General features: G+C 36.5%; 1 protein-coding gene across 1 annotated transcript; it reads right to left on the reverse strand.

Moving 5' to 3' along the window:
• Positions 1-7,602: 7,602 nt before the first annotated feature.
• Positions 7,603-12,272, reverse strand: LOC144449979 (uncharacterized). The gene is made up of 2 exons (XM_078140544.1): positions 9,215-12,272; positions 7,603-7,742 (listed from the first exon to the last, which is right to left on the reverse strand). The coding sequence occupies exons 1-2, from the start codon at positions 12,270-12,272 to the stop codon at positions 7,603-7,605; spliced, it is 3,198 nt and encodes a 1,065-aa protein (XP_077996670.1).
• Between the last annotated feature and the right edge of the window lie 7,569 nt (positions 12,273-19,841).

Here is a 19,841-nt window from a genome sequence, read left to right on the forward strand (position 1 = left end):
AACGTTATATTGAGCATCAGATGGCCTCAGATCCGAATCTGAATCTGACGCCAACTTTATACTAGTCCTCTACACTACTGAGAAAGACTCTGTTTTCAGGGGTTTCATGCCAACCTTATTTTGTGTTTCCCTTGGATCTGCACTCTGCATTGGCTCCACAATCACTAGAAAAAAGAAGACCGAGGCAGGCTTTTTAAGTGTTTCAAACTCACCAGAAAACAATGTTTTTTTCTTGGCCGTAAAATAGGTTTACAGTGAGTGTTATATAAACTTTCCAACAGAGTATTAATAAAAATATGGAAAAAGTAAGATGACTTTAAATTTTGACCATGACTTTAGGAAATTTCATATGATTAATGAGTTGCCGGTCTCTCCAAACATATATGAATATACTTTGATTATGATTATAGCACTTCTGGAGCCTGATATATGACGTTTTTAATGTTTAGCATCCTTCAAAATGATGTCACCGTTACCATGGAAACTGCCTCCTATGAGGTTGCGAAAGAGTATCCAGAGGGGCAACGACAGTTGTCTGATGGCCCAAACATTACTCTAACCAGCATTTTGTCTCAATTAAATGTTTCAATGTACCATTATGTAGACCTGGGATGCAGACATAAAATGCAGACATCAAAATATTGGTACTGGTGTCTGCATCTAGTTGCAGTCTGTTTTAATAGTTTATTTCATGTCAATAGACAAAATGTTGCAAGAAATTACGATCTTGCTAGCTTGGTGTATAGAATGCCGATTCCGAATGGTTTCTGCATGATTATATAACACAGAACCGTCGGTCGGTAACTTGAAACAATATAACATTGCAACTGTAATATTGCATGGCTGTAACTGCAACAGTATTTTTCACAAAGTGACGATCAATCAAGGTCGTCAGACACCAGGGCCAGACACAACGTTTTAAATACCAGAAACAGTTGGTGCTATCCCAATCAACAAACACAATGAAACATTATTCAAAACAATGTCTTCACCAAATTGAATTTACCCTTTGTTGGATTTGAAAGCCCATTGCTATTTTATTTATAAAAGAGAGCAGGTACATATCATGATGATATATCCACGTTCATAATATTTTATTGCAATGGGTATAATACTACTTGTACACCGGCGTGGGCGTTACTTGTCAAACGACAGTGATTAATCGGGCGATCAGCCAATCAGGTGTCCGCAAACTTCCCGCTTCAAAATCCAGGGAGCTGAGAATATGAGAAATACCATCCGGGTAATGAAAAGTCCATACCCGGAGTATATTAGACAGACATGCTAATGAAAAGTCAACATCCGGAGTATATTAGACAGACATTGACTCCAACAGGAAGATGTTTGTATCGAAGTATCGAGTTTGTTATCAACCAGAAAGAGCTGTCAAAATGAATGATTGATGATGGCGAAAGCCCAACCAAATAAACGTCAATAGCTTGGTTAGTGTGTGTACGTGTGAACCTTTCAGTAGCTAAGCATGTCTTGTCGAAAGCGACGTTTCGCTCAGTTTACATTTAAGAACATGGAGAGTACAGAGAGTATCCAACTTCATTGATGTATGTCTTCTAACTCCAATGTAAAAATATCCTCTGAGAAAATGCACAGTACAGCAGACACTATATTTGAGAACCTGTAGTGTGAAGTGAGTGTCTAATTTTGTTAGGGGGTGTATGTGTATTAGCTAGAGTGTATAAATAGCCCGGAAGATATGCAGACATGCACGATGGCGCAGACACTGTTATTATTATTATTGTTGTTGCGGTGGTATGATAGCAGTGTATGAGTTATCTCCGGAGTATATTGGAATTCGAACTCAATACACAACAAAGGAAATTAGCCGGTGTACAAAACAGATACAATCCGGCCAATATGCGCCTCGCTACCGCTCGACGCATATTGGTCGGATTGTATCTGTTACTTAACAACAATTTATGTAACAGATACAATCCGACCAATATGCGTCGAGCGGTAGCGAGGCGCATATTGGTCGGATTGTATCTGTTTTGTACACCGGCTAATTTCCTTTGTTGTGTATTGAGTTCGAATTCCAATATACTCCGGAGATAACTCATACACTGCTATCATACCACCGCAACAACAATAATAATAATAACAGTGTCTGCGCCATCGTGCATGTCTGCATATCTTCCGGGCTATTTATACACTCTAGCTAATACACACACACCAACAAAATTAGACACTCACTTCACACTACAAGTTCTCAAATACAGTGTCTGCTGTACTGTACATTTTCTCAGAGGATATTTTTTACATTGGAGTTAGAAGACATACATCAATGAAGTTGGATACTCTCTGTACGCTCCATGTTCTTAAATGTAAACTGAGCGAAACGTCGCTTTCGACAAGACATGCTTAGCTACTGAAAGGTTCACACACACTAACCAAGCTATTGACGTTTATTTGGTTGGGCTTTCGCCATCATCAATCATTCATTTTGACAGTTCTTTCTGGTTGATAACAAACTCGATACTTCGATACAAACATCTTCCTGTTGGAGTCAATGTCTGTCTAATATACTCCGGATGTTGACTTTTCATTAGCATGTCTGTCTAATATACTCCGGGTATGGACTTTTCATTACCCGGATGGTATTTCTCATATTCTCAGCTCCCTGGATTTTGAAGCGGGAAGTTTGCGGACACCTGATTGGCTGATCGCCCGATTAATCACTGTCGTTTGACAAGTAACGCCCACGCCGGTGTACAAAGTTAGTTACCTAATCTATTCATTAACAATATGTAGCAAAATGTCAATTATGAAGTCACAACGTATTAGCTACTGTAACACCAGCTATGCAGTCAATGATAAAAAGAGAGTACCTACCACATATTACGGTTGCCATGTAAACCAGGGGCTAGACTATGCCCATAGGAATGAGAGAGGGTTCAATTATAATGATGTTGTACATACACTGTACTTTCAAGATAACTTTGATTAGGGTTGTAAGTCATAATAGCAAGCCACTGAATTGGAATAGTGGTGTCCTACTCTCTCGGTTACCCAAACTCTCCGCCCCAGTGGAGAATTGAAGAGAGCCATTAGCGATGAGGCTGGGTAAGCAAGACGAGGGGATTCCCCACACCAGTATGCAAATTATTCAACAGGGTGACCACATACCAGGACGCCATTCTCCACCCTAGGAAAGTTATAGTCGAAACTTTACCTCCAGCTCCACCCAGCAGAAAAATCCACCAACGTCTCCAAGATTCAACTATTTCAGAGGGTGTGTAGAGGGACAATAATGCCAAGGCCAACAGTAAGAAATCATTCCAAAATCTATTTTGATATTGCACAACTTTTCAACAAATTTAAAATTGCGCACCTTGATTGTTGCATATGATCAGCCTAATTGTTGTCAACATACATAACATCGAACTGCGCATGACAAATATGTGTAGGGTCTGCAAAGTCGAGTCAAAGTTATTTGGCGCGGTACATAGTGTAGCGGTAATTTAACGTTTCAACATTTCACCTCAATATAATATTAGCCTTGAGCAACGATACTGACATGGAGGTAGTCTTTTGTACCTCCATGGCACTAGTATTCGATTCAAGGCATGTACAATATTTATTTTACCCTATGATGGCGGGGGGGGGGGGGGGTTACTCATATTTACGTCCATGGACATGTACAACTACGCTAGCATGTATAAGTTGACAAAACATGTCTATCAACTGATCAAATGATCCACAAAGGTTATAATAACGTACACACAGTTCAAAATGTTTAGCATTGCGTTTTCGATCTGTCTTGGTCGGTATTTATATACTTATATTAAATATCTATATTTATAGCTAAGCCCTTAATAAAAACATGAAAGTACCAACCGCGTATCGCGAGATATCTAAATACACCTGGCAACGGCTGTTATGCATGAATCCGTGCTTAAACTTTCGCCGTGTCCAAATGTAAATCGTCATAGTTTTATTCATTGCTCATTCAATAGCGTCACTAGACAATTTGGAGTTAAGACCAGCAGACTTGGTGTAGCTTATTTGGTGTAAACAAGTCGTGTCAGTGATATGTTTGCACTGAAATAGAAAACACATACTTGACATGGATAGATCTTTTGTGGGTTTATAACACAAGTCCTCTTATGTGATCATAAATGTCAGACTAAAAGCCAGGTTGTACATTTTACGAGCTAAATTATAGCCATATACTTGTTACTATGGTGGTTGTTTCAGTAAAAAAACTAAAGTTTCTCAAAAAACAATGCTTCTCAGAACAGCCATTTTGGCTATAGACTTAGGAAAGATGTGGTTATCTTATAGCTGTGTGTTTTTTAGCGTGGGGTGGGGAAGGGGCTGGGAAGTGGGCGTTACCTCGGCCTATTCGTATCAGGTTGTAATACAAATGATAAACACTGTATAATTTATAGTCTTGTTTTTAGTCATGGTAGGTAATGGTAATAAGCAACCAAATATAAATGAAGTAACCTAGGTGAGATTAACGGTGGTTTGATCCAAAAGAGAAAAATTATGCACTCAACACCTAGTGTTAATCGGTCGGTACAAAGCACACGTACAGGCCAGGTCAAGTACAGGCCAGGTATAGGCCAGACCAAGCCAGGTACTCACTTAATATTTTTTTGGGATTCAAATTCAGATCCAAAGATTTAAATTATCATTATATTTGGAGCAGATTTTCGAATAGTTGTCAGGTTATTTTTTCTCAACGATTCGCCATTAGTTATCTCTCCATGCTACTAGTATCTTCTGTTCTTGAAATCACTCATGATGTGTTGTTATGAATGGCACGCCATTTGTTATGATATACCCATGTATTGCTATGGAGAAATCACCAGCTCTACCCGTGCAGTAATTTTCCGTATCACGGACCATATCACTTTCCTAAATAAGGTCACTTGTGGGAATTTTGACGGCTATGCTCCATGCAATGCTCGTTGCTATGCTCGTTGCTATGCCTGTTGCTAAACGTTTTGGCATCCTGTACGTGTACCAGGTGTTTGCTATCAATAGCTGAGGCTGACGATACACAAAAGTGGCTCCAGGAAATTCCTCCTATAATCTCAAACAATATTCTATTTGGTGATTGTGGTGAAATTACATCAAATATCTGTAAGGAAGCTTTAGATTTAATCAACGATGTAGAACATAGTGAAGTCGACGATAGACGGTCCGCCCCACTCCATGATTCTGAACAGCTATAAGCTAACTGTATCAAATGCCTGGAACAAGAAAAAGTGTACGTTTGTTTGCCTGTATTAGGCCAACATAATCCCTTGCAGTACATGTACAATTTAGGCCATTTTGAAGAAATCGTTACATAATAATGTTGGGTTCTTATATAGCGCTTTCCCACTCCGTGCTCAAAGTGCTATACAATTTTTACCCCTGGCTCGGATCAGAACAGCACAACGGCCCTTTAGTCTTCCTCAATTCCCCGGGGAGCATACAATCCATAGCAGCCATTTAAGCGCATAGGATTAAAGCCTTCACATTGCAACCTACATCCTACCAGGTCCCCAATTATACAGCTGGGTTGACTGAGGCACAGTCGTGGTTCAAATCTTCCCCAAGGACTTTAGCCACTCAGAAACAAACAGCAGGCAGCGACGGGGCTCGAACGTGCAACCTGTAGATTCCAAGCCGGTCACGCGAACCATTCACCCATCGTGACTCCACACGTCCATGATTATGCCTACCAGTACCAGACTAGCTAGTACTGTTGTGTTTAAAATCTACCTAAGTATAGTCTTCTTGTACACGTAATTCAATAGCTCGACTGTCGACTTCGATTCTTAGATACTAAGCTGAGTGACAGCCTTTATTTAGTCTAGTATTTTTCATTTAGTGTATTAACAAACACTTAAAGTCTTAATTATTTTGGTTGTACATAGTATCACTATGAGTTACACAAATTGATTCTTTTAAACATTTAACGTCTTTCAATATTAAACATGTTCATTTAAAATCAAATCTCAGCCTAGAATGTGATTACACAACAATGAAAGCAGAGTTCGCAGACAAGTCCTCACACCCAGGATACCACGTACAGACGAATTTGAAATTCGAAGAGAATCGTTTATCCACAATCTAATCTATTCGAATAGCTCGGAGTCAGGTCAACATGACCGACAAACGTAATTACAATATTTAGGGGAGATCAATAACTTGACCTTACGTGCTTAAAAGTAACATAGTGCCTAATAAGGTACAGGAATCAAAAGAGTCAGTAATTTTTCTGTATTTTCCAACGTTGTACATGTAGTGGCCTTATTGCAGGTTGTCCATGCTTATTTCCGTTTCGTCTTGATATGGGATGGGACCGTCTCAACCAATCTTGTGTACATGAACATGACACCAGAAACGAGAGCGTTCCACCAGGAGAAGGCAGTAGAGTGTGGTGTGTGAGTGTGTGTGTGTGTGTGTGTGTGGGGGGGGGGGGTGGGGGCAATTTCTCTTACTTGACTATATGCCACCCTTTGAAGTGTATTTCTAGACACCTGTTCTAAAAATGTGTTCTGGTGTGTTTGTTTTCTTCTTCGAGATGAAGAGTCTGAAATAGGGTCTACTGTACATTACTTTTCGATTTTGCTTGGTCTGAAAGGTGGTCCACCGTCATTTACCAATCATGATTAAGCTATTTATTGCACTGGGCAAAACGTTGAAATACACAAATCTACGCAAATTAACTTTATTTGCAGATGAACTTCGTGTACTGAAGTATACAAAACGTATACTATGTACGAAATCTACTGAAACTATAGTTCCATAGACTAAACGTTTTGTTATGCACACTGTAGATTTTAGGTATTCGTTACGTTCACGTATACGTACGCCCTGCCGTTGTTGAATGTCTCTCTTTGTTATCTTATCACTTAATCTAGTGTTACGACGCTGAATTTAGGCTACGGCGATATATTTTCAATGGTAAGCTCAAACTCGCTCAGTCTGCCGTCTCAGATGTACCAGTTCTCAGGACACGTATTCTGTAAAAGACTCACAAAGGACTCAAATATAACTTTTGGATCGAATGACTTATACGATGATTTGCAGCAATATTAGTGATTCAATCAAACTCCTCAATTTAGATGCAGCCGGAATCAAAGTTCCTTGGGATGCCTTTGTCTCCGTGAAGTTCTGCTCACCGAGCACCTTCAAATTCGTGTTCATCGGTTGAGGCCCCAATATGGTCTAACTAAAAATACTCGACACAAAAAATCCATTATGCTCAACCGTATAAGTCATCAACATTTTATTTAAAGTAACGTTCATTCCGTAATACAAATATGGTTAACAAATAAGTTGTTTACAGTAAAATTCACTCTCTTATCCTTATTTAGTAAGTATTTATCAATACAATTAATTCAATTCAGAAATAGACAGTTAAATGAACTTTCTAGAATAGTCTTAGTTAAACAGCTGTTGAAATCAATTGGGGAACAATTTATCACTTGTTGTGACACCTACGGCCTCTACTTATTAAAATAGAATAACATTACTTGACCCACGGCTCTGTCTCATTAATCAATGTGACCTTATATGTGTCTTCTTGTCATTGCAAGACAATGTTTACTTGACATAATTATTCACGATGCGTGACTCGTAAAACTAGGAGCTAGCAATTCGGGCTTTCCTCCGAAGTGAGTCGATTATCATATCGTATCGGAAGAAAGCCCAGCCTTGGAAGTGTTCCGATCTGTCGTACCTGCCTATATCGCCAATGTTGTGGACGAATTGACTACTAACACCTAAAAATCAAATCACAGATAGTCTATGATCAAATGTACACACTGAGATGGCGTTCAACTTGCTTCAACTCAAGTTGCGCAACAAAACTTACTCAAAATATCCCTTTGCATCTAATATTTTAGTGTTCTGTTACTTGGCAATTTGGTTTTCGTTATAATTCACACAAAATATCATTTTCTTTTGACAACTGTGTAATTGTCTTTAAATGTCAGACGTTTGTAAAGTATTAACACACCGAGAGGGGTTAAAATATGCCGAGTTAAAATAAGCTTTGATTTGCATATACCTTGTATAAACAGTACAGTAAACATATATCAAAGGCCAGCTGTCAGCTCATTAGGACTGTCATCAATCGGTCGCGATACACTATACATGTGTGTACATTTATTCATCATAATGTTATATCTTAACATGCGTCTTATGCATTTTAGAAAACCTGAGTTACCTGAGTAAGACACCATCGCCGAAAAGACGAAAAAGTCAGCCTGCGACTTTTCACCAGCGTCTCGTCTTGGTTAATGGATGTGATGGTGAACAAAGGTCTTTCTGTAAATTCATCTTTGAACTAATTAAATGAAAACTGAACATTGGAGTAAAACGTTCAATCACCTATCCCACCGCCGTGCATGTTTTGCTTCCATCCTAGATAGATACATAACTTGCGGTTAGGCTTTCCGCAGGAAAACAGATGCAATGTTGTAGTTTTAAGTGCAGTATATTTAAAGTAAATATAAATTACGACTGTTAATTCTCAATTAAGTTTAAGGCTACTCTCTTATATATTGGGTCGCCAGGCCGGCCAGGGAGCACTGCGATGTGTCATGGAACTTGTACATTTTCAAAGAACAGCGCGAATATGACAGGGCAACCGATCTGCTGTAAGTATATGTATGTATGTCTGTGTGTATGTATATATGTATGTATGTATGTATGTATGTATGTATGTATGTATTTATTTATTTATTTATTTATTACACCTTTGCAACGGTACATAAAAGTTATTAAATAAGATAAAATATACAGACACAGAACAAATACCCATGACAGTACAATTAAATAAGATAAAATATACAGACACAGAACAAATACCCATGACAATACAATCAAACAAAACAACAAGAAACAAAAAATGGCACTCCCCTGTCAAATCGCATGCTTACTTTATATGCCAATAACTCTTAGTGACTCAAGCTGGAATTTCGTTTGTCCCATAACGAACTTATGAATGTTTTTGTCAACTTTGTGACCCTTTCCCCAAGGTCATGGTTGACCTCCCATAAAGCCCTACTAAAAAGAATATTGAATTTATAGTTCAGACCCCCAGAGTGAAATTTACTGCATACATTATCAACACCAAAGTTTACAAATGTTTCATTTAAATGCAAGAAAAATGTATTTCTTATGTCGAGAAAAACTGGACACATAAAAAGAAAGTGATAAATATCTTCTTTCCCTCTCGAGCAGAGTTTACAATCTCCAGACCCTTTATAATTTGTCCAATTTACTTTATTCCCTTCTACATCAATGGAGTTAGATCTGACTTTAAAGTAAAGTGAGGTGCCATGGTGATCCACCACATCATTTACATAATTTTCTCTTCTGTTATCATTTTTCACCCAAGAATAGTGTTTTAAGGACTTCAAATTGTTTATATTACGTTTAAATGATACCATCTCATTGAGGTTACTAATGGATTTATAACTATTTATCCAATTTGTATTTGTTGGTTGTGTGGATCCATATATATGGTCTAGCCCGTTCTCCGTAAGGATATTATGTACATAGTTCGGCCAGTTCCATACTAGCTTTGCATTCCTATCATAAGACTTGTTGAGTTCAGTGAAAATCAACTTGGTCCATCTATCATCATTCATTTTCTGTAACCTATCAAGATATTTAATCCTTGAATTGTTGAGTATACTCTGTATGTCTGACCAACCTAAATCACCTAATACTGCATGACATGCAACATTCCTATTTACCCTAAAAAGAAATTTCCCAAATTGGTATTGGAGACTTTTCAACTTTTTTGTATCTACAGCACTTTGTAGAAACCATATACTACTTCCATAACTAATTGATGGTAAAACAATATTCATCCAGAGTACATCCCCATACTCAAAGCGGTTGAAACTATTATGATGGTTGATAAGAGATTTACAGTATGCAATTAACTTCATTCCTTTCTGGTATATCTTTTTAAAATGTTCATGATCTTTTAATGACTTTGTGATGATTATACCTAGATAATTATACGACTTGGTTTCCTTAAGTTTTAAGTCACCTAGCTTCCATACTGTGTCCTTAGTATGTAATTTCCGACCAAAGAACATTATTTCTGATTTAGTTTGATTAAATGAAAGTCTCCATTTCACTGCAAAGTCAGCTGCTATATGTAAAAGAGTTTGTAGTTCCCTATGATTATTTGCTATTAATACAACATCATCTGCCCAAAAAATCCCTGGGATTATTTGTGTGTCAATCTGAACCCCAACATTAGAATTCTTTAACATTTTTGCAAATTCATTTATATAGATAGAGAAAAGTAATGGGCTGAGAACACAGCCTTGTTTAACCCCTTCAGCTGTTTCAAAATAGTCTGTTTCAATATCATTCAACTTAACTTTGTTAAACAGCTTGTCATACATGTCATCAATAATTTTCCATACATGTCCTCTAATTCCCACTTTCCAAAGAATTACTCTAAGCCCATCCCTCCATACACAATCAAAGGCTTTGGAGAAATCTAAAAAGGCCACATATGTTGATTTGTTTAATGATTTTCTCAGGGTAGCTATTCCCTTTAACATGAAAATATTATCTTCACAACGTCTATCCTTTCTGAAACCTCCTTGAATTTCTCCAAGAATATTATTATTCTCAATAAATTCTCGTAACTTTGTTTCTATAACTTTTGTATATAATTTAGACAAACAAGAATTAAGAGTTATACCACGATAATTATTTAAATCTCTGGGGTCCCCACTTTTAAATATTGGAATTATTATCCCTTTCCTCCATTCATCTGGGATTTTATTTTGTTCAGCGAATGTTGTGAAAAGAATGGCTAATGATCTTATCAAATTATGACCACCATGCTTTAACAACTCATTGGGAATGTCGTCTGTCCCACAAGCTTTCCCATTTTGACGAGAACTAATTGCCTTTGTAACATCTTCATGTGTTATTTCAATATTATCAATTACTGGAAGGCTATCATCACAATTATGAACTCTGTCAAAATCTCTAATTAAGTGTAACTCTTGTAAGATTTGTTCATGAAAAGAGTTTCTAACATCTGTACTCTCCTCTAAGGCAACATTCATTTTTCCTAATGTATTCCAGTAGTGTCTCAAGTTACTTTTAATAACAACTTCATTACTGCTTACATGTCTATTACCACCCAGACAATCATATATACAAACCTGCCTAGACTGTGGTTTCTGTCCCTTTAAATTTTTCCAGAATAACTTACATGATTTCCCACCAGCTTTCGCAATTTCTACACTACGCTTAACTTGGTAATTTAAGATTTTGGAATTAACTAATTTACTTGCCCTTATTTTACGATCAACATAGGTGGACCAAAGTTCATTTCCAGTGGATTCCTCCTTGCAGTCAGAAGGGGTCTTTGCCCATTTTCTATATTTCCTACATGCCTCTCGTCTATCATTAATTAAATCTTCAATTTCGTTATCCCACCATCCTTTGCCCCCTTTACCAACAGACTTTTTTCCAATACCCTTCTGTGCTACATTTACCAACTTATTTTTCCACTCTTCCCATATTACATTTGGATCATTGTCTGTAAAATTAATACCCCAATTACAAAAGGAATCTGAAACTAGTTTTTCATACAATTTCCAGTCAGTGTTATTTTTAAAGTTCCATTTTTCATTTCTTACTATATCCTTCCTAGGTGGGGTGTGATCTGTATTTAAACATAACAGTAAAACATTGTGATCACTCCCAAGATGATATTCCATGTCATCATCCACTATAAATTTCTGTAAATTGTTAGTAACCTGGTCAGAGATTAAAAAATAATCGATCACTGACTGCTGATGATTTCTAAACCATGTAAAAGTTCCTTTTGCACAAGGCAAGGTGTTTACTATAGTCAAATCAGAATCTTCACAGAATTCAATAAGCATTTTTCCATTATCATTTTTCACCTTATCTCCATTTGCGATTTTTTCTCCTATTTTTCCATTAAAATCTCCCATAATGATAATGTTATCCATTCCTTGATTTTCAAATGTCAAAACATCTGTTAAAAGTTGGTGATATAGTTCCTCAGTTAAAGTCTTATTCTTACCATCAACTGGAAAATATACAACGCAAATACAAGTTACATCCTTTGATCCATTAAATTTCACTTTCACCCATAATCTTTCCCATTCATCATCATGAGAGTCTAGACATTGATCATCGATAATAATTACTGATTTGTGGACTAAGATTCCCAAACCTCCTCCCTTGACAACACGTGGTTTTTGAATAAAATTATAATCAGGTATAACCACCATGTCATTCTTCTTCATAAATGTTTCACATAAACCAAAGATGCATATATTTTGTATGTATGTATGTATGTATGTATGTATGTATGTATGTGTGTGTGTGTGTGTGTGTGTGTGTATGTATGTATGTATGTATGTATGTATGTATGTATGTATGTATGTATGTGTGTGTGTTTGTCTGTGTGTGTCTATGTGTGTGTGTGTCTGCCAGCCTGTGTGTGTTTGTGTGTACGTGTCTCGCTGTGTATGTATGTGTGTGTGTGTGTGTGTGTGTGTGTGTGTGTGTGTGTGTGTCTGTGTGTCTGTGTGTCTGTGTCTGTGTGTGTCTTTGTGTGTCTATGTGCATGTGTGTGTGTTTCTCTCTCTCTCTGTCTGTATGTATGTATGTATGTATGTATGTATGTATGTATGTATGTATGTACGTACGTACGTACGTACGTACGTACGTACGTATGTATGTATGTATGTATGTATGTATGTATGTATGTATGTGTGTTTGTATGTCTGTTTGTGTGTGTGTCTCTGTCTGTGTCTGTCTATCTGTCTGTCTGTCTGTCTGTCTGTCTGTCTGTCTGTCTGTCTGTCTGTCTGTTTGTCTGTTTGTCTGTCTGTCTGTCTGTCTGTCTGTCTGTCTGTTTGTCTGTTTGTCTGTCTGTCTGTCTGTCTGTCTGTCTGTTTGTCTGTCTGTCTGTCTGTGTGTGTGTTGATTTGGTATATTAGATGATTAGACGTCAGAATTTCATATAGGCATATTCATTTTAAATTGAACATATTCGGTGTTTGTCAGGTGAAGAAACATCTGATATTAATCATTACAAGTGTATTTACTATAAAAAACACATTTATTACATGTAAAAGTTAATCATTTCTACGTTGATAACGTGACTAGACTAGCCAGTTTGGAGTTAAGACCAATAGACCAGGTACAAGTTGTTTGGCATAAACAAACATGTTTGCACTGAAACACCAGACACATACTTGACATGGATTGATCTTTTGCCGATTTATAACTATTGTGCCGTTTTATAACTCTTATGTGATCATAAATGTCAGAAATCAGAAAATATCACCAACTACACTGGTATGTGTATTACTTGTTAAATTTGCACTCCTACACTTGTATGTGCGTTCGTTCGTTGGTATGTACTGTTTGCCTTATTGACAGGAAATGGCAATTCATCGGTGACAATGGTTATAAGAAAGAATTAGAACATAGTGTTTTGCAAATCGTCATTACCTATTTATAGCGATGAGGCTTGTTAAGGGAAATAAGAGGAACCCCCACAACAGTATGCAAATATTTCAATATGATGACGTATGACCTCGTACCAGTACGTGTGCTATACACTCACTAGTAGTAAAAGTAGTTAGGAAATCAATACTTCCAGTACTATATTTCAATTCTGTAATGTTATGCTTCTCAGGCTTACGGTTGGGTACTTTCTTTATAGCGCCTGTCTAATAGGATTATAAAATAGTTCAGATTGCGAGTTGAAAGAGATTTGAATACATTTGCATTGAGTTCAGAATATATTCATGAGTTCAAACGGATAGTAAACAAATGAATATTAAAATCTACCTAACTTGATATTGTCTTGTGTCTCTGGGCAATATTGATGGTAAATTAATGTTTCATCGCTACGCCAAAATAAAATATTAACATTGAGCAATGGTACTAGCATGGAGGTAGTCTTTTCTACCTCCATGGTACTAGTGTTCGATTCAAGGCATATACAGTATTTATTTTACCCTATGAAGAGGGGGGTAGTCATATTTACGTCCATGTACATGTACGACGTGTACATTTACGTTAGCATGTATAAGTTGACAAAAGGTAAACATGTCTACCAGCTGATCAAATGATCTACAAAGTTTATAATAACGTACACACAGTTAAAATTGTTTAGCATTGCGTTTTCGATCTGTCTTGGTCGGTATTTATATACTTATATTTAATATTTTAGGTAGCTTTAGGTATAGGTGGGTATAGAGGTATAGAGTATAAGTGAATCATAGGTGTCCGTAAACTTTTTTTTATTTTCGTCATCTTCTCTGAAAGTGACAGTCAGAATACTTCTATATTTGGTGTGCATGTTCCCTGGGGGGGGGGGGGGTATTCAGATTTGTTCATACCAAGTTTATCTGTGCCATTTTCAATTTTTTACTATTTTTTTTCAAAAATGATATTTTCATCATCTCCTCAAATACTACTTGTCAGATTGCTTTGATATCTGGTGTGTCGATGCGCAGAGGGTAGCTTACTAAGATATGTTAATTTCAAGTCAGCACATCTTCTTTTCTATTTTTGTTGATTTTTTTTGTAATTAAATAAAAAATTAATATGTTAATGAGCATTGTGATCGACGCCATATTGGAAATCAGTCCACGAGACTTTAAGTAAACTGCCACTTTTGAAAAGACACTATTGACGTCAAACAACCAATGTAATATGTGCTATAGTCATAATTCTACGCATTGTGCGCCCAAATGACAAATGTTTGTTCAAAGCATGGTTGTAAACTTCAAATCCAAAATCTGCACCCCTTCTACATAATCAGCCAGTCCACAACCCCTCATTTGCATACAATCTATCCTTCAGATCGCGACTTATACACTTTGAGTGGCTGCTCACTGGCCTTATTTTTGGGTATTTTCAACTCGCCGTAACTTTCACTAGAGTCCACCATTTTAGATACTGTAAACGCCCAAACCTCAACTGACATTTCTTCTTTCAAGATAAAGAAATGCATCTAGCAACGGTTGTTAAACACGTGTCTGTGGTCAAACTTTCGTCGTGGCTATGTCATCTTCAACCTTAAACCGTAATGGTTTTATTAATTTCTAAGTAGATAGAGACACTACACAAATTGCAGTTAAAACCAATAGACTTAGTAGAAGGTATTTAGTGTAAACAAGTTATTTCAATGCTATAAATTTACACTGATATACCAAACACATACTTGACATGGATAGATGTTTTATGGTCTTATAACACAAGTCCTCTTATATGATCGTAAATGTCAGAATAAAAGCAAGATTGTACAGTTTACGATATAAATTAAAGCCATACTTGTAAGTATGGTGGTTGTTTCAGTGAAAAACTAATGCTTCTCAGAGCAGCCATGTTGGCTTTAGACAAAGAAAACATGTGTAGTTATCTTATAATGTTGTATGTGTTTTACGTGGTAGTGGGGAAAGGATGGAGAAGTGGGTGTTACCCTATTAACAACAAGTTCTAATATAAAAATAGTAAACAATATATAACTAATGGTCTTGTTTGTATCTGTTTTGGTAGGTAATGGTAACAAGTACATAGATATAAATCAAGTGACCTGTGAGCGTAACTGTGTTTTGACGAACGAGGGAAATTAAAAACAATGCGCGCAAAAGCTAGTAGAACTCATGTTTTGGAATATAATGTATGTGTGTCTGTGTGTGTGTGTATATATATATATATATATATGTGTGTGTGTGTGTGTGTGTGTGTGTGTGTGTGTGTGTGTGTGTGTACACGCGTGTGTGTTGATCTTTCAAATCAGATGACTAGAAATAGACATAAGGATTCCATATTGGCATATTGATTCTAGATTTGAAAGTATTCGGTGTTCGTCAGGTGAAGTAACATTTGATATTAATCACTACAAGTGTATTTACCATAAAAACACATTTATTACATGTAAAAGTTAAACATTTCTAAGTTGATAATGTGACTAGACTAGCCAGTTTGGAGTTAAGACCAGTTGACTAGGTACAAGTTGTTTGGCGTAAACAAACATATTTGCACTGAAATACCAGACACATATTTGACATGGATTGATCTTTTGCCGTTTTATAACGCTTATGTGATCATAAATGTCAGAAATCAGAAAATATCACTAACTACACCGGTATGTGTATTAATTTTTAAATTCTCACTCCTACACTTGTATGTGCGTGGGTACTGTTTGCCTTATTGACAGGAAATGGCAATTCATCGGTGACAATGGTAAAAAGAAAGTATTAGAACATAGTGATTTTCAAATCGTCATTACCTATTTATAGCGATGAGGCTTGTTAAGGGAAATAAGAGGAACCCCACACCAGTATGGAAATTATTCAATATGATGACGTATGACCTCGTACCAGTACGTGTGCTATACACTCACTAGTAGTAAAACTACTTCCAGTACTATAGTTCAATTCTGTACTTTTATGCTTCTCAGGCTTACGGTTGGGTACTTTCCCATTAGCGCCTCTCTAATAGGATTATAAAATAGTTCAGATTGCGAGTTGGAAGAGATTTGAATACATTTGCATTTAGTTCAGAATATATTCATGAGTTCAAACGGATAGTAAACATATGAATATTTAAATCTACCTAACTTGATATTGTCTTGTATCTCGAGGCAATAGTGATGGTGTACAGTATTGTTTTTTTTCCGAGGTACGTAGTGTAGCAGTAAATTAATGTTTCAACCTTACGCTAAAAACAAATTTTAACATTGAGCGAAGGTACTAGCATGGAGGTAGTCTTTTCTACCTCCATGGTACTAGTATTCGATTCAAGGCATATACAGTATTTATTTTACCCTATGAAGAGGGGGGGGGGGATACTCATATATACGTCCATGTACATGTACGACGTGTATAATTACGTTAGCATGTATAAGTTGACAAAACATGTCTACCAGCTGATCAAATGATCTACAAAGGTTATAATAACGCACACACATACCAAAATGTTTAGCATTGTTTTCGATCTGGCATGGTCGGTATTGATATACTTGTATTTAATATTTACATTTATAGCAGACCACTAGCTAAGCCCTTTAATATACTACAATCATGTTAGTACCATCCAATTATCGCTAGATATGCAAATACATCTAGCAACGGTTGTTAAACACGTGTCTGTGGTCAAGCTTTCGTCGTGGCCATGTCATCTTCAACCGTAAACCGTCATGGTTTTCATTTTTAAGTAGATAGAGTCACTACACAAATTGCAGTTAAGACCAATAGACTTAGTAGAAGGTATTTAGTGTAAACAAGTCGTGTCAATGCTATAAATTTACACTGATATACCAAACACATACTGGACATGGATAGATGTTTTATGGTCTTAAAACACAAGTCCTCTTATATGATCGTAAATGTCAGAATAAAAGCAAGATTGTACATTTTATGATATAAATTACATTTATAGCGATGAGGCCGGGTAAAGCGAAATAATTATAATATGAAAATTATTCAATATGATGAAGTTTGACCTCATACCAGGACGTATGATCGTGTGGTGTGCATTCAGCTGATTGTCATTACAAACAGCCTTTGGGGCGAGATCAAAATATAGTTCAATGTAGGATAAAAAACTAAACTCATTTAGTTTGGCCCCAGACACCCCCTCCCCCACACACACATTCACACAACACACACCCCTTCTAATTGCATCATACTCATAGCTCTTCCTGACAGCTCTTCTATTATGAAATACAAGCATGTATAGGCATTAGGTATAGGTGAACATCTCAACATGCTGTACTAACCCGTTGTTCTTATAGGTATTTGACCTTATTTATGCATATAACATGTATATTACATCTTTGAAGAGAACTGAACATTTTACGATGGGACTGTTCTATTTTCATGAAATAGGGGGATGGATCTGTAACGGCTATCTGTCCTCTTTTCATGAATATCAGGGCTTCATGACCCCCTGCATTGCCAGAGTAATTGTAATATTGACAATGTTTTAATTCCCTTTTAGTTAAGTAATATATTGATAAGATATATATATATATATATATATATATATATATATATATATATATATATATATATATATATATATATATATAACTATTACGCTCTGCCACTGCGGTATAGAGCACTGTCTTATAGCAGATTGATACTCACCGAGTTATATATATATATATATATATATATATATATATATATATATATATATATATATATATATATATATATATATATATATATATACTTTTTATACGATAATATCTAGTAATATTCACATATTTGACTTTATTACACACATACAAAAACAGTAAGTCAACAAGTATGGGCGGCGAAAATGTCTGAATTTGAGTGGATTGTGTTGTTGTTGTAAGTTTGTTTACAACCGTACAACAACAAACAAAATACGATTATTTGAGTCGTTCCCATGAAAATTAAAGTGAACAACATAGCAGTGGGATTTCGAAACATTAAAATTTATATTACACATCCTTTCTACATTAATAGTATACATGCATCAAAGTAATGTGACTGATAAACGCGATATGTACACGCCGTGGTCTACTTACCAATAAAGTGAATGTAATGCCATGTTTCACGACAAACTCCATGGGCATCAAACAAGTACGCAAAGGACTGGCTATCCCTTTTCCGTCCCTGTTTCGTTTTACTGGCCACTTCCATCATTTCAAGTTTCGCAAGGATTAGGAGATCTTGCTCTGTCAAGTCATCATCATCATCTTCATCGTCGTTGTCATCACTGTTGGGGTCGGAATGGCGTAAGGAAGGTGACTCATTTGACACTTTGTCATCTGCCGAAATTATCTGATGCTCAGAGTCGCTGTCTTCTCCGCTGTTGCCGAGAAGTTCCTTCTGTGAGCTCAAGTAATTCTTGTAATTCAGTGTTTAAATCAGGATCAACGTGATAGTTCATCACCATGGCATAAATAAATATTGACAGGGAAACTTTCTCCAGACGATCTACACAACGTATATGAACAACACAATCTTCTATTGTCAAAAACCCTAAGAGCGATTTTGTATTCATATGCAAATTTCAGATAACACTTATGGAGTATGGACGCCACACTATACGAAAAGTCATATTTGACCATGTCTTTCCACTTTAGCAGAGGATGTGTAAAGGTGGGGTATCAGACGAACTGTCACCCTTGACTTAATTTACCCCGGTGATCTCTCCCCTTGGGGTTGTTTGGAGTCAAGTGTCACTTCGTCTCGTACTACCCCTTGACAGCGATGGTAGTTAGGTGAGTCACAGGTAGGGTAAAGGTTGGGTAAAGGTGGGTAAATTTGACTTTTCGTATATATAGTGCCGACCAGTAACTTGAAACAATAATTCCATATAACGTTGCGCTGTAATATCGAATGAGTGTAACAGTATTTTTCACAAAGTGACGATCAATCAAGGTCGTCAGACACCAGGGCCAGACACAACGTTTTAAATACCAGGAACACTTGATGCTATCCCAGTCAATAAACACAAGGTCTGAGACGTTATTCAAAACAATGTTTCCATCAAATAAACTATGTATGTAAGTGTTACACTCAGTGTGTGAACTTAAGGGAAAATGACTAACGGTCATTAGGACATGTAGCAAATACTGCTGGTCCTTATGGAAAACTGCTGGTCCATACTCAATGTAGTTCACGTTCACGACCAGTATCTTCACCCCCACACATGCACACTTACAGATCAAATGATTTTGAACTTTAATATGATACTTTCGATATACTAAAGTAAAAGATATTACAACGAATTGTTTAATATCTACTTTTAATTCATCAATCTGTTCTTACAATTGAAAATTTCCACTCACAGAG

This window comes from Glandiceps talaboti, chromosome 19 (assembly GCF_964340395.1).
Source record: "Glandiceps talaboti chromosome 19, keGlaTala1.1, whole genome shotgun sequence".
NCBI classification, from domain to species: Eukaryota; Metazoa; Hemichordata; class Enteropneusta; family Spengelidae; genus Glandiceps; species Glandiceps talaboti.